Source organism: Symphodus melops (assembly GCF_947650265.1).
Source record: "Symphodus melops genome assembly, chromosome: 7".
Classification (NCBI taxonomy): Eukaryota; Metazoa; Chordata; class Actinopteri; order Labriformes; family Labridae; genus Symphodus; species Symphodus melops.
The window spans coordinates 17,703,589-17,719,443 of NC_136697.1; the positions used below are offsets into that span (position 1 = coordinate 17,703,589).

General features: G+C 41.4%; 1 protein-coding gene across 2 annotated transcripts; it reads right to left on the minus strand.

Annotated features, from left to right (window-relative positions):
• Positions 1-2,345: 2,345 nt before the first annotated feature.
• On the minus strand, positions 2,346-14,951 carry kctd1 (potassium channel tetramerization domain containing 1). 2 transcript variants are annotated; one of them, XM_079348546.1, is made up of 5 exons: positions 14,229-14,951; positions 8,582-8,760; positions 7,531-7,675; positions 5,463-5,768; positions 2,346-3,354 (listed from the first exon to the last, which is right to left on the minus strand). In XM_079348546.1, the coding sequence occupies exons 1-5, from the start codon at positions 14,235-14,237 to the stop codon at positions 3,193-3,195; spliced, it is 801 nt and encodes a 266-aa protein (XP_079204672.1). In that variant the 5' UTR covers positions 14,238-14,951; the 3' UTR covers positions 2,346-3,192. The 2 variants fall into 2 exon arrangements, with proteins under 2 accessions (XP_079204672.1, XP_079204671.1); XM_079348545.1 differs by lacking the exon at positions 14,229-14,951 and adding an exon at positions 9,578-9,914.
• Between the last annotated feature and the right edge of the window lie 904 nt (positions 14,952-15,855).

The following is a 15,855-nucleotide window of genomic DNA, read 5'->3' on the forward strand; positions in this document are numbered from 1 at the left end:
TTCACAGTACTGTTTAAGCGAGCACTGTGAGGGCTGATGATTTGAAGATGAGGTGAATGAGTCCATCCACTGACCTTCACTCGTGGTGAGTAAGCAGAGCCCGGGGAGTGAGGGAAAAATGGCCACAGCCACTTTCTCCAGGCCCTACGCTGCCTTTTGATGACTGGAAATAATCACTAGAGAGAAGGCGAGTGAGAGAGACATGATCACAGACACACCACAGCGGAGAGCAGGATCTCAAATTACTTTATACTCTGCTGAAAAGCCCCTGTCCTCTAAAGGACTGCAAGTCAGTTTCTTAATACCATTCATCTTTTCTTCAACAGGCTGTGTCCGGAGAGCAGGATATCTGTAATTCCTTTTCAACTCAGACTGAATCCAGGAAGTGAGTAGAGATAGGGCTGGACAGGGTCTCATTATACTCAGGGTGCCCCACAGGTAGCTAACTTAAAAATCACATAGTATGCACAAAAAATACACATTTTTAACAATACACATGTTCAGTCTCTCTCTTGCACAGTTAACTGCATTTTATTTCTGAGAACAATGGCTATTTCTATGCCAGTCTTACCTGTTAGCTAAAGAAATTTGCATCAAAGACAAAACATGGCAACTGTTTAATTCTGGGTTTTAAATGTAGACATTCATACTTCCCATGTCAGTATAATATACATAATGCATGAACAAGTAGCTGCTTAGTTTAGCATACAACTAAAAACAAGGGGGAAAGCTAGCTTAGTACTGTCTTGATGTAGCAAAATCTGCCTCCACTATTCCATATCCTCTCTGTTTCATCCATGCAATGATCAAAATATAAAACCGTCTTCACAATTTTTGTGCTAAGCTGGGCTAACTAGCTTTAGAGTTGTATCTTTAATGTGATATTTTGAAGGAGCTCAAGAAAAAGGGAGGGAGATGAGTTTCGGATGACCTTTGTTTTATTATGGCGAAAACAAGTAAGTACATTATGAGTTTTAGATAAGTTTCTTAATTGAAATGGCAAGAAAGTCAATACGCTTGGTTTCTTTATATTAAACTGCATGATTCTAATGTAAATAACATGTTTTGAAGAGCTACTTATGTAGCTGCATTGTTCCGTTTTTTTGTGAAGATCGGTCCACATAACTTTTCAAAACAAAACTTGTTATAGGATGCTGACGATATAGTTGTGACTAGTTACGCTTAATAACTGCAAATTGATGAAAGTGAAACTTTTGTTATAATGCTTTACAAAAACCTCATTTAGCTTAGAGGAACCAATTTGGTTTTCTGATAATAGTAATGTTATGGAATATGATTCAGTCTAGTAAGTTTAGGTCGCAGTTTATTCATGCCTTGCTTTGATAGGACATCTAGAGAGACAGGAACTGTAGTGAGAGAGAGCATCAGGACAGAGAGACAAACCTGGTAGACCTTAGTGTCTTTAGGGTGCTACGCTCAAACATCTGAGCTAAACTAGCGCCCAAATTTACTGGGTATTTGTGGAGAATTTGACCATTGTAATTGTTGCGATGACGGTTAACTATTGATGATATAGTTATGTCGATTAAAAAAAAAAAAAGTCTGCAAAGTCTAATAGTTGTAGTTGAATGTTGCAATGCCTGATATCTGCTCCATGAATCCTTGCTAATTACATAGGCACTGAAAGTATCTTTGATTAAAGCAAAGCATCTCTCTGTACTCCTCTCAGTTGCACCTCTAGCCTATGAGAAAAACAGTCAGCCTGACAAGAATCTAGGGCACAGAGGCCTGAAAGGGAGACATATAGCATAAACCGTAGATAGCCATAGAAAGTGGAGATTCTGCCAAAAGGGATGAAGACAAGACGACAGGGCTCCGTGTGGGATTTCACTTTGTATTTTGGCCCTGCAGGGATATGTGGAAGCACAAATGACAGGACTTGCGTGGATAAGTCGGTTCTATTCAATATAACTAAGTAAAGAATGCTCCGCGTAGTCTAAATGTTATACCTCTCTGGTTGTGCAGAAACACTAAATAATGTTAAAGTACTTCATTTTTGAAAACATTAAGGATGAATAAAGATGTTAAGAGCTTGGATAGGTCCAGTAAATTAACATTTTTAGCATTCATGAGCTTGAATGGCAGAACAATCTGGATATCAATGTGAAAACAGGAAGCGGACACCATGACAGCTTTAGTTGAGATTTATTGAACTTTTTTTTGCTACATTCCTCTTTTCTCAAATCTAGGGAGCGTAGGTTGGTCAGTCATCTTAGAAATACTTTATATCCAACTTCATATCAACATGTGCTACAAGTAAAAGTGATCTCGGAGTGGGCAGTAGAATAAGCTTTTATCTGTTAAGTCATGTCTGAGACCACAAATGTGCTTTAAAAAGATTTAATGTAGAAAACACACATACACAATGAAAAAAATTACAAGTCATGATTCAGAGGAATATTATGATCCAATTAAATCATTGTGGGATTTGTTAACTCCCTAATGAGGCAAATGAAATGAACTTATGACTTACTAAATTATTGTTTTACTATGGTGTTTTATTCTGATAGTATTTTCAGCTATATTTTAAGGTTTAATTTAATAAAATAACTTCCATCAAAGTAAAAAAACAAAACAAAACACTTCATTGGTATTACAATATTCAACATCATGTTCATTGTGAAAAAAAGGACGCTTTTAAAACATATTCATGACAACTGAGACATTCTGTACTGTAAGCAACACATTAGTGACCTTTTTTACAGCAAGGGTTAGGTAAAAACAGACTTTTCCAATTTGCCAGTGAGACACAAAATCCATTCACTGATGACAAGCTTTGCAATATACTACATCAGCAATAAAAGGCTTTTTTTAAAATTTATATTGGTGTTATAGAAATCATATTTAACCTAATGTAGGCTCTAAGTTTTAAAACAAACTTTGTTTGGGGATCCAGCATATATAAATCCTTTTTAAATTGGCTTATGGGGGCTAGACAATCACAAATGTCCTCGCAATCTCAAACTTATCAAATGTCCTGTATCTTCTTATGGCAAAAAAATCTCCTGTTGCACCTCATTATTTAATTCTCTAGATGGTTCTCAAGTTCAAAAAAGCAAAAACATCAACAAGGAAAAGAAAAGAAAAAACAGAGTCCACAGAGCTCTGTAGCATCGAAGCATTTAGGCTGCCACAGAAAAAGTCTAGCACCTCCTGCTGCCTGGGAGGTTTCTAGTCCAGCTGCTCCTGCTTTATCCTGTTTGAATTGGGTCCTCGCTGATTTGACCTCCTCAGTTCCCTCCTCAGGACATACTCGCTGAATTGGGATGAGTCCACGCCTCCACCGCAGGAGCCAGCAATTTCGAAGCCGCGTTGTTGGAGACGCTCTAGAACCTGAGAGAGGAGGAACAGGAGAAAAAAATTGAAGATGTCAGAAGGAAGTCAGGATACAATTACAGAGGTAAATGTGCCATTAGTATGTTTTTTTTTTGTTGCACTACAGAGACTTTATGTAGGAGATGCCTAACAAATCCTTTAAGAAAGTTTTACTAGTTCCTTGAAACTTCTGCGTAATTCGAAGAAACTAATGTAACCTCTGACCTTTTTGGTACTTTTGCAAAACTGGAAAGCACAGACATATCCCAACTTTTCTAGTTATAGGCAGCCAAGTTATTCTAACATTGGAAACAGCTTTGGGAGTAAGCTGCAGCAACATACGGCCTGTGACGGGAATTTGGATGAGACTTCCACAAAACCAAGAGCCTCTCGTTTTGCCTCATTTTCATTGTTTCAGGGTTGTATATGCGTGTTTGTCAGCGTGCGTGTAGCCGTTCCTCATCACGCAGCCTCGCAGACATATACAGACGTGTCCGGGGGGCCTGTAGGATCACATTCCATCGAAGAGGCCCCGGGGAGCAGTGAAGCTTTCTCTCTGCCACTTGGCTCAGTGTGGACTGCTCAGCAAACCCACCCTCCTCCCCTCCACTCCTCTCCCCTCGCTTTCTCCCCCAGCCCTCAGGCCCAAGCCTCCGCCAAAACTACAAAGGTCCCCCTACTGCTGGCAGCTCTCTCTGCCCCCCCTTCCTTCTCTGAAAACCCCCGCCCTGCCTCCATTAGCCGCAGATACAGCATCCACCGCCGGCGTGCTTTAATAACCAAACAGGATTATGGGCCCAGCCTGGGGACAACCTGCCAGGGAGCATGCTAAACTCTCTTGCTTGCTCTCCACGACTCACATACTTCACAGGCGGGTTTGTTTGTGTGTTTTTTAGGAGGGAGATGGAGATTTGACTTCCTCCAATGGAGACATGGTCCAAATCATTGTGAATCTTTTCAAAAATGCCTCTCTTCCATCCTTTATTGATGCCTATCTGAGGATTCTACCATCAATGAATCAGTGGACTATCAATATATAATCACAGGCATAGCATATTGCCAAAAACATACTGATAAAAAATACATTTTAAACTTCTCTGTATGTGGAGGCTATCTTTTTAAAATCTTGAGATAGTCTAAAATACAGTACATGGTCATTCCTGAAACCAATTTTGCTACATTAAGGATAATATTACATCCTTTAAAGTCCTGTCAAGGTGACGCCAAGATCAAGAAAATATTATGTTCACATCATTTTTGGAAAGTAGAAAATATTATGTCACAGATTTACTTGTGAAAAACAGCTAATTTCCAAATTTCTCTCACAGTTTAAGTCAGACAATAACAAAAGATGTGTTTGATCCACAGAGATATCATCATGTTGGATCACTTTTCTTCATTTACTTCATGCGAGCAACACTTCATGCTGTTTTCTAACTTTTTCACACTTTCTTGTTTCTTTATTCTTCACTTTAAATTGCACACTGATACAGCAACCCCTAAGGACACGTACACAGGCATGGTCCACTTAAGTTTGTTTACATTTCCTCCTGAAAGTGATCACTTCCCCCTGTTGTCAGTTTTTAATATTTTGCTCATCAAGGACTTTTCATCAAGACACTGAGACTCAAACGTCTTCCACTTAAAGAATTAAGATCCACCATAAATCCATTTACTGTGGCTTTTCTGCAGCTTGGACCTGATGCCCACGATCTGCTTTGATGGTATAGGTTTTTTTTCAGGGTTCCAAGAGGCAAGATTTTTGAAACTGTCCATCCTCCAGCTTTGCAGCCTTTCCTTGAAATCATTATTCAGGTCAGGTCACAGAAAAGTAAAGATAGTGGTGGACTTGTGTAATGATGGCTCTCTAAATTGATGCTTTGATGAACTCATCAAAGGGGCTCATTTTTCTGCGAGGCTGTTCTTGTGGATTAAAAAATAAATTTTGACATCAGACATGAGTGAAACTCTGAATATTGAATACAGATCAGATAAAAAGGCTGAATTAATAGATGGTCACCTTGGTTAACTTGTTGTGTGTTCAATAGAAAGGAAATACATAGATTGAGTGTTTAAGGTTATGAGGGCTAAAATGACAAAAAATGGAGATACAGCTGTTCTCATACCTGCACAGAGTTGAGGTGGCAGTATCCGTTCAGAGGGAAACGGATAACGTGTGTGGAGTCGTGGTTCCAGCCAGCGTTGACAGAGTTGCACATGACGTCGCCAATTTCCGGAAACACATCTTCGATCAGGGCCTTGTCTCCGCTGAGTGTGATCCTCTCGCCCAGATCAGGAGCCACGCGCACCACCAAGCACTCGCAGGGGCGGGACACCCGGCTCAGCTCCTGGTCCTGACGCCAGCGCTCCAGCTCGGCCAGCATTGGCTGCAGCTGGAAGTACCGTGCCTCCTCGTACAACAGACTGTAATCCTATAGGAAGAGGATCACGTCTCTTTTTAAAACATGGCAAATTCGGTAGAATTATTATTATTTTTTTTTTTAATGATTTATTTTTGGCCTTTATTATAGAGGGAGGAAAGAGTCAGAAATCAGGGAGAGACATGCTGGAGATGGGCCACAGGCCGGACGCGAACCCGGGCCGCCTGCGCAAGGACTGAGCCTCAATGCATGGGATCGCGCGCACTGCCGCTGCGCCACCGGCGACCCCCGGTAGAACATTTTAAAGATGCTGCTAATGCAAGTGAAGGTTGACCAGCATCAAAGCAAGTGCTTCCTACAGGCCTACAGGTTTAACACTCTGGTGACGTGATGCCAAACATCTCTAATGCCCCTAATAAGTAAAGCCAATGTCAAAATAAAACTTCAAGTTTAGATAAAATGAGCCAAGTTACCTTTTAACATTTGACTTCATAGAGCCATATCAATGTGGTAAATAATATTTGTATAACACACACTGTATCGTTTTAAAGAAACATGCAGTTTAATTTCAGTAAAAAGGGGAGAACAGTGAGTGACTCCTGCTGAGTCTTACATTCAACACTGTAATGATCACAGAAACATCCAAACTACATCGGAATCTGTGAGGAGAATATATACAATATGTTAGATAAACACTCTTATTTGTATGTAGTATGTTTTTATTATAAGCTACTAACATGCAAATATCAACCTGGCTCATAATTGCTCCATTTAAAAAAAAACAAAAAAAACATAAAACTCTTGGAATTTAGTCACTGATCCAACAGAAAACATTGGCCATTTACCGTAGGATTATAAGTCTTGTATTTTTTAGGTTTTTAGGTTGAGCTAAATTGAAAAAAGTTAGCAGCTTAATGCAGCCCAAAACACATTATTCAAAATATCTATAAACAGAATCAGTTACAAGTTAGGAGTTCCTTCTAATGCTGATCCTGAACAGAAACACAACAACAACAAAGAAGTCTGAAAACCACTGTTCTGCATGAACAAGCAATAAACCACGGCGGAGACACTATTCAGCAGAAATTAGAAATAAATTCTGAGTGGAGGAGATGTAGTGCGACATGTAACACAGGGCTGTGTGGGGTAGAGGAGCAGATCCTTTACCCGCAGGACTGCAGGGCGTGAATCGCAACACATCCCAGTTTTTCTTGTGCTCATCTAAAAAAAAAAAAAAAAAAATCTCCTAAATGTGAACGTGGCCTCAGCTTGAACTTGAGCCTGTCTTTTGTCTTTGCTTATTTTAGCTGACATACTTTCCACTGATTGAGTCACAGTGTGGACAGTCCATCAGATAATGTAGGATTTGTTTTCTCCTGGGGCTGCTTAAGTAATTACTGACTTAATGACACATACAGTTAAAAAAAAGGGGAATACAGTGTACTGTGAAAAAGTCACATACAGTGAGACTCACCCCGGATGGACACTTGGCACAGGAATAGAGAGCTCTGAAGAAATGTGGCGCCACAGGATTTATTTATTTGTCCTGATGCTGCATTATTGTTCTCCTGACATATCTCCAAAGAATCTGTAGCAGCTTATAGCTGGAGGGGATCAAGCTTAACCTCGTGATGAGTACATGCATAATGATTGAGCTTTGTTTGCTCTCATATTTAGTCTCCAGCATGGGAACCGTTTATTTTTTGGAGGTCCAGTGACCAAAGGGAAAACCCGGCTTTAGCATTCATTGTGTGTGCTAAGTTGCTGACGAGCTGATAGGACTTTACAGTTTCTGGGATGGACATGCACTCACTTTGAAGTCGTCTGGAATGAGGAGCTTGGACGTCCTGAGGAAGTTGAGGATGTAGCGGAACATGTGTCCATCCCTGTCAATGAAGTAGTGCTGCTTCAGGCTGTCCAGGACTATGGGCTCTGTGCCATCAAAGAGACGACCGATTCTACCCGCAGAGAGGAGAGAGAGAGGGAGGGAGGGAGGCAGGGAGACAACATGACCACATTAGCAATCTTGTATTTCTATTTGTGCATGCTAAAGCGTGCTGTGAACTGATGAGTTTCTGTTTCTTGCACCTTGTCAAGTGAGGTGGAAAAAATCAGAGCAATAGAAGCAAAAAAACATACAGTGAAGCAAGAGCATGTGCAAAGGGATGTGACTCACTTACAGGCTCTGAAAGGTTTTTCACACCTTTGCACAGTTGTGCACACATTATACACATAAAGACAGGGAGAGAGAGAAAGAAAGGAAGGAAGGAAGGATGAAAGAAAAAGGAAGAAAGGATTGAAAAGCAGAGGTGGTCTGAGAAGGTCAGGGCCAGCTGGTAGTTGGTTGCCTGAGGCAGGGTGCCAGTCACCCTCGGGCCTGAAGCTTAGGGCGACAGTTCAGCCTTCCGGCACCCAGATGGCCCCGCGCCCTTTGGCCCTTTACTGCTGCTGTGACATCTGTCAGAATAACCAAGTTGCCTTTGTCTGTGCTCTGCATTCTGCACTCGAAGCTCCTGCAAATTGTTTACCACTCAAAAATAACTGTGGGCTTTTTTGATGAATCCAAAAGCATCTGATAGTGCATCCTTTAAAAAGAGTAAACTTTCCCAACAAAATCTGTTTCTCCACCAAATACATCCACAAGATATTTTTGTGATTTGAAGAGATGTGACATTTGTTTAATGTCACAGGATGACATTCTGTTGCTGATAAACACATCTGACTTGTACAGAAACGAAATCTTCCACAAATCCTTCCTTTCCTTTTAAAGGCAAAAATAACCACAAGATTGTTGAAAAAACAGCAACAGCAACTATATCTGCAATAAAAACGGAAACTACACATGCACTGTAGAGTTGACTCACCGGGATTCTGGGAATTTTGTTAAGGTGGCCAGACTGCTGGTGTACATGTGTCCACCCACATCAATGTGCACAGGGGCGTTGGACTTGGTGAGCTGTGCAGATGTGGGGATGCCCTGGTTACTTAAGGGAGACACTGGTGATCGTGTGATCATGGGCCTGGACATACTGGAGCGATTATCCTGGAAGAAAAAATAGAGGGAGAAAGAATTAGAAACCAGAAAGTTAATATGGATAGTCTACAAATCATGATGTGAATACAGCTTTCGCAGGGAGTTAAGAGTTGAGATTTAGAAAACTCTGTTTTGTGTAAAAACATGTAATTTAAAAAAAATAATCAAGAAACAACGGTTTGTACATGTCTGTGACCTAACACACTCCTCAGTCAGGAGTGAAAAAAAAAAAAAAAGAAGATTTTCCTGCTCTGCAAGTTGGAGCAGCCTGACCTTGACCTGAATGTTGCCACAATCCACAAGCACCCACTCCTGTGGGCCATAATCTCAAAACCAAATTAATTTCAAGCATCAATCTCGCAGTCTTGGAAAATGAGCAATAATGACTCTTGATTTGAATACTGTAATAGGATTTGGAAAAATTGTCTACTGTTAACCTACAAACACCATTATAGCAGACAATTTGTGAGAGCTCTCAGAAGAAAATGACTTCAAGCCTGCAAAAAGTTTCACACCCAGAGAAAGGATGGAGATGGAGAAAATGAGGTGTGTGTGTTAGTGTGAACAACTTCACGATCACTGACAATACCTGCAGATATAACCAAACGCAGTTCATCCAAATAATGGATTAACTAAATTAAATGGAGGATTGCACGTGCGTAATGCTAAAAGTACGTGACATCTACGGACATATACCCACTGAACATTCAATAAAACCTAAGTGTCTGTCACTGCGCTCCTCCAGAAGGAGTGACAGCTCGACCCCACACTTACAGTCAGTTCTCCTTCCTTTTTTGTAACATAAAATCGGACTTTACGCGTTTACCTGCGCCGGCATCACTGTGTTTGGAGAGGATGTCACCGAGTGGTCATTCTGCTTAAGAGACGCAGCGGGCATCGGTTCTCCTCGGACTGCGAACATGAGGGAGGAGGGCTCCCTGCACTCCGCCGCTCGGATCGGGAGCCGTTTGAGCGACGCGTGCACCGACTCATCCACGGAACTGATTGGACGCGGTCGCTTCCTTGCTTTCTGATGCGTTAAGTCCATGATGTCCGTTTCGTCCATAACGGCGCAGACTTTAAGGTGTGTAGATAGGATGCGGTTGGTCTCTCTTCTTTATTTTGACACTAACACACACACCTGCCAAATGTGGAGAGGCGTGAAAAGCGAGCACCGGGGGAAGAGCGGCGCCGTGGCTGTCACACGGAGCAGCGTCTTTGCAATGGCTGGGAGAAGTCAAAGCCCCCGACAACATTAGCATTGTAGCGCCCGCGGCTCTTCTGGGCTGTCGCTGTTTCAGTGGCAGGTATGAGTGTCGCATTTTCAGAATAAGACTAATCCTGCCTGCCATAAAAAAAAGGATCATCTTGTTGTCGATTCGGGGTCAGGGCGCACATCTGGACCTGTCACATCTGGCCTTTGCCCTTTAGGAGCAATGTTTGCACACGAAGTCACACTGCTCCAGATGCTCATTGTTCAGCAGCAGATTTGATCACACGCTCCTTCTAAATAGCAGACCCACAAAGTTCAGTGAAAGGACCCAAACGGTGACCAACCCACTCATCCACCTGGACAGAAATGGTCCCTTAATATCCACCCACAAACACACACACACACGCACACACACGCACACACACACACACACACACACACACACACACACACACACACACACACACACACACACACACCACTCTGAAGCACCTGCTCATCAAAATGGCTGCAATCACTTACAGACGCCCTTATACATTATTTAAACTTTTCACATCACATGATATGCACTGATAATGACTAACATAAGGTGTGATATATGTGCAAAAACATCAGGGGAAAAGGGGACCGTGAGTCACATCACAAGAAAGGACAGGAACTCTTAAAACATTTTGTTGATTAGTTTCTTGTTGCATTTGTTCTTGACAAATATTTGAGTTACTGTGTAATGTCTGCAGTGAAACAACCACCAATGACCACATAAGCATGGCAAAAACCACACTGATGACACCACAGAGTATAAAACCACACCACAATATGTCCAATTGCTGTTGAAACTCCTACAACAGCACTCTCCTGGGCTGTTTTTTTTTTTTTTTTGCACTGAAAATGCAGGGAATCCACAAATTTTAATAACATTCAGATTAAAATTAATTAGTTCAACCACTGGCCTTAAAACATCCACACTCCTGCTTCTCATTGGCAGTGTGAGTTTCACACCTAGATACCCAATTAGCAATTAAGCTTGCCTTTGAGTGCAGGCCTCCAATGCGGTGTGTGATCCTGGTCTGATTTGCATGCCGCTTGTGCACGCGCTGATAAGCGCAGGCAGCAGCCATACATAGTTTTAAAATTCAACTCCAGAATCCCTCGCAGAAGGCAAAGGGGCCTGCGGGGCACGAGAGAGAGAGAAATCACATGGCTGCTCTTCAAAAGGGGACCTGTGTAAGGCAGCCGGCAAAGTGCGTGGGATCACACTCAGAATGCAGGTAATTTGTTCCCTGACTAATTTGTGGAGATGGTGCTGTGTGTGTGCGTGTCTGTGTGTGTGCCTGTGGAGAGTAAGTTCTGAAAACAGCTTGGTGGAATTGGATTTCCTCAAAGCCTTGTCATCGCAAAGGTGGATTGAGTGTAAAATCTGTGAGGCATTATGGAAAATTGCAGAGGAGAGAGAAGAGAGGGTGAAAGAGAACTAGTTGCTGGCTGGGTTGGTGGGTGGGTGGGTGGTGGATGGGGTAAAACAGCTCCCAGCCTTTATCACAAAATCACTCTGAGTTGCTGGAAGTTAAGCTACATGTGATGTGCGCTTTAAATGTCTTTCTTGTACTCTTTATCTTAAGGACAAGGTCAAAGCTCACAACATTCTCATAATCCAGCACATCTTCAGTGTTTTTCTACCTGTTGCACTTTGTATCTGGCACAGAGTGAAAAGCCCCCTGTATATCGTTGTTTGTAAAGCCATGTTCCCAACATTTCCAGCCTTCGTGAAACAAGCTGAAATGTAAGTGTTTCAGGAATTTGCTTGTTGAACCATTTTGTATAATTGCATTGCACCACAGTATGCACATACAAATCTGAAACAGACATGATGCATCAAACTACTTGGGTTGCTCTTGTTATTTTCCATCCCTGGCATTAAGTCTTTCAAGGCCTTTGTGCAAAACTTTCTTCTTCATCTCAAGGAACACACACTGTAGCTCTGTTTACGTGATTAGTAATCTAATACTGCCAAATGCTCATAAAGTTTCCGGAACAAGTACCTGTCTGCTTCGTAATAATCAAAGGTCCCGTTGGGCTTAACATCAACAACATACTATGGCTTTCATTTTTTCCATCCCACAATGCAGCTCTTCACTGTTTCGACATATCGCACAAGACACAATTAGCATTTCAGATCAGAGCATTAACATTCAGTTGGAGGCTGGCAGACTGGTATTTACATAATCTGGATGGGTTGTCTCTGCTTTGTTGCCCACGGCCATTTGTTACAAATGTCCACACACAGACAACTACAGAGTTAAGGTTAACTTCAGTCGCTGTGAGATTGTTGTGTGAGCTACTGGACATCCAGAGTTAATATTGAGGGTTAGTGGTCTGCACAGGTGTATCTACAGTTGTTATTTTGGTAAACTTCAGAAATGTCATCAATGTGTTCTTATTTTCTGTTTATTCTTTCACAAGTTAGCATGAGTTCTGAGTCAGGTTAAATTCAATTAAATTCAAAACACTTTATTTATCCCCACAGGGGAGTTCAAAGGCAGGACTATGGCAGGCAGATTATGATGTCTTCTATTAAGCTCAGAGAGTCCAACATTATCTTTGGTTTGCATTAATTGTACTTTATACTTTAAGCTGAATGTATTTCTTAAGTTTGCAAGTTTGAAACACATTCAGAGTAAACGCTTAATTTGTAAAAGCAAGAATAGGTTTTGAGGAACAAAATTACCAGAGGAATGGGACCTGGCTGTTCTTCTTAATTAAGATATTTATTTATTTTCCAACTCTGTGTTGAAGCATAAACAGAGCTGGTGCAACTCAAACAAAGAGTTAAAAAACAATCAGAGCTGATACAAAGTTTGAGATTTCAAGTGTTTCAGGCAGTACATAATACAATAAGCTTCCCTGAGTTTTCAGAGTAGAGTCATTCATTATGAAGCTAATGTATCACTATGACATCATAAATAATGAAACATGATCAGTGTTGTAGACACAGATCAAACTGTCACGTGAGTGTCAGAGCAACTATTACAACTGTAACCCACAGCATGAACAGGTCAAATAAAGCTCCTCTTACTTTGAACATATGGTTATATTTTTACGAATCTAACATGGACTCACTATCTTGCATTTTAAATATGTGTCTTTTAGCTGACCTGAGTGACAAGAAGTGCAGTTAGACTGGGGAACAGATGTTCAGGTGCTGTAGTGAAGCTGTACGCTTTTGTTAATACAGCGCCATCAAGTGACCAGTCCAGACAACCCACCGTCTCAATCTCGCAATGTCATTCTAGTTATTCTCAAACCCTCTCAAACTGGTGAAACATTATCTTGGCTTTCATACGAGGTGAGCTGTACATAGAGGGCTTTAATATCTTGTTGTTACTTCGAATAAATCATTAAAAGTCTCGTCCTCCCTGCGGTGCAGTGAAGAATAATTAAGTAATCAAATGCTCTATTTCATGCTCAGGATGGATTAAAGTACAAACTTTTTAAGGATTAATGGGTGTTTATTTAAGCAGTATATGTCCCAATGGACAAATTAGGGCCAGTTTATGACTTACAAAACTATATTTGCCGATTCGCTTCCGGACCTTGGAGTGGTTTACGCACAGCGCTGCCAGAAAGCCAACGGAGAGTGGAGAGGACGAAATAAACTCCCATTATCGACTTCGTTTACATAAATATGAATCTCTTAACACGGCTAAGGCATGTATTAAAGGAGGATTCACAGATTCTGCAATGACGTGTGTAAAAGGTACATCCTGTTTAAAGGAATACGAAAAACGCCTGCGGCAAAATTACTCCACAATGGCGTCTTTCATTAGAAGATCTAGGGCAGCCAGCAGGAAATAGGACTGCTTCGTGATAAAACTCGATACAAATATATACATAGTGGTGAGAAACGTGGGTTTTGAGTAAGTTAAGAGCAAGTTTACACAGCAACAGAGACCAGGGGACGGCGATGTGGTCGCATCTGAAACGCGCCAGGAGCGAATTCACACGGTGGACAAGTAGAGCATTCACTCGTCAAGATTGCAGACAAATCCGCTTCGTGTTTCGATCAGACGTACCTTAGCTTAGTGTATTGTACCCACGCACAAATATCTGTACAGTAACTACAGAACAAAAGCCAGGAAGTGGTTAAACATTTTTAAAGAACTGTACCGCTTGAATCGCTTGGCACATGCGTAAAAGCTGCTGAGCCTCAATGTCCCAGTCCATCCAGCCACGGAAATAAAAGCAAACGAAATAAATCTCCGCTTACCTGAAACATGGAGCGGCATAAAGTATCTTTTTAGGCACCTTTTCCCTTCGATTTGGCGCCCGATCCGCTGCTCTTCCTACACCAGTGAGAAATGCAATAGCTTGGCTAAGGTAGACAGAACAAAATACAGAGAATACTTGCTCCAGGGCTCCGAAACCCCTCAAGGCAAAGATCAGGATACAATTAGCTCATGTCTCTGCCCCAGTCTAAACCAATCTGCGGAATAAAACTCCGAGCAAGTGAACATATCACAGCAGCGGCACTGCCTGAGTCTTTGCAGAGTTTATGTTTTTATAAAATCAAATAAAGAAATCTCTTTTTTTCTGCATTTACAACACCCTCACTGCTCCTGCCTCCAACTTGCCTCTTGCCTCTCTCTCGCAGAGGAGCTGATTTTAATCGTTATGATTAGTTTTGATGTAACGTTCCCCCGGGCGATTGCTACAAATGGATGGAGTGTTTCTTTGCCAGGGAGGAAAAGCAGCAGATGATGATAATTATATAGATTGTTGGTGGAGTCCTTTGATTTTTTTTTTTACTCTCAACCTCTGAAACATCTACCCTAACTATTCTTCTGCGACTTTAACACGCTGCATGTGCATATTACAACTTGTTGATTAGCCTGAAATCAACTTATTAAATGAATGCAATGCGCTTGATGAAATTCTCACTGTAGTTTCTCCCCTTGCTAATCTTTTCAGCATCTTCCTTCCCTTTGGACAGCCTCCAAATGACGTAGTTGTATAAATAAGCACTTGCAGCTTGCCTTGCCCCAATCAAGTCTGAATCAGTGCCCGAGGCTGATGCGCGAGCTCATTTCAAATGTTCAGCCATGCATGATTTCAGGAAGATTGAGGCACTTCTGAGGCTTTTAGATTCACTTTGGGGATGCAGTCGGCAAAGGAATAACACGTTCAAAGTGTTTCCTTTTGTAAAATTCCTTGAACATACAATTATTCTGTCTGAGTCAAGAGTGCTGTTTTGTGCACATCTGGACTTAGAATTGACAGTTTTTCTCTACATTCTCACTAGATGTCCTCACGCCATAGCCTCAACACTATGGAATAAACCAGAAATGTCTGCTCTTGCCCCCCCTACTGCTGAAAGCATTAAACAGCAGCTATGGATACAAACTAACTTGGCTATGATATTGTAACAGTATACACGTTTCAAGCAGGGAAACACGAGAAAAGTACAGAGAACTCATCCATTTTAAACCAATATTTACAAACAGTCTATTTTATTTTAAAGTTCATCCAGGGAGAAAACTGAATCCAAGTTTGTTTTAAACTTCAAGCAACAGTGGAATAAGAGTGTCTTGTCAGGGGACCAGTGACTGAAGTATAAAGTATACAAACAAAAGAATTTTCCAGTTCTCTTCATCAGAAGAGTCAAATCCGATCCAGGAACCATTAAACTTTCCACTTTTCTGACCAGCATGACCCACAGGAAAACAAACACAGGATTAAAGTGTTACAATTAAGTTATTTGCCCCAGAGCTTTCTGGCTGGCCCAGGACACCCCAAACCCTTAGCTCTCATACACACAAACACACACACACACACACACACACACTTGCACATTTTTATTAGTCTGAGAAACTAATAAATAAAGAGCTTACATTGCC

What these genes read in the sequence shown, in the direction of transcription:
- kctd1 (XM_079348545.1), bottom strand. Translation starts at nt 9,817, where the DNA reads ATGGACGAAACGGACATCATGGACTTAACGCATCAGAAAGCAAGGAAG. An exon ending in ACACAGTGATGCCGGCGCAG is followed by an intron (nt 8,761 to 9,577) that starts GTAAACGCGTAA and finishes TTTTTCTTCCAG; the next exon opens with GATAATCGCTCCAGTATGTC. An exon ending in ACAAAATTCCCAGAATCCCG is followed by an intron (nt 7,676 to 8,581) that starts GTGAGTCAACTC and finishes CTCTGCGGGTAG; the next exon opens with AATCGGTCGTCTCTTTGATG.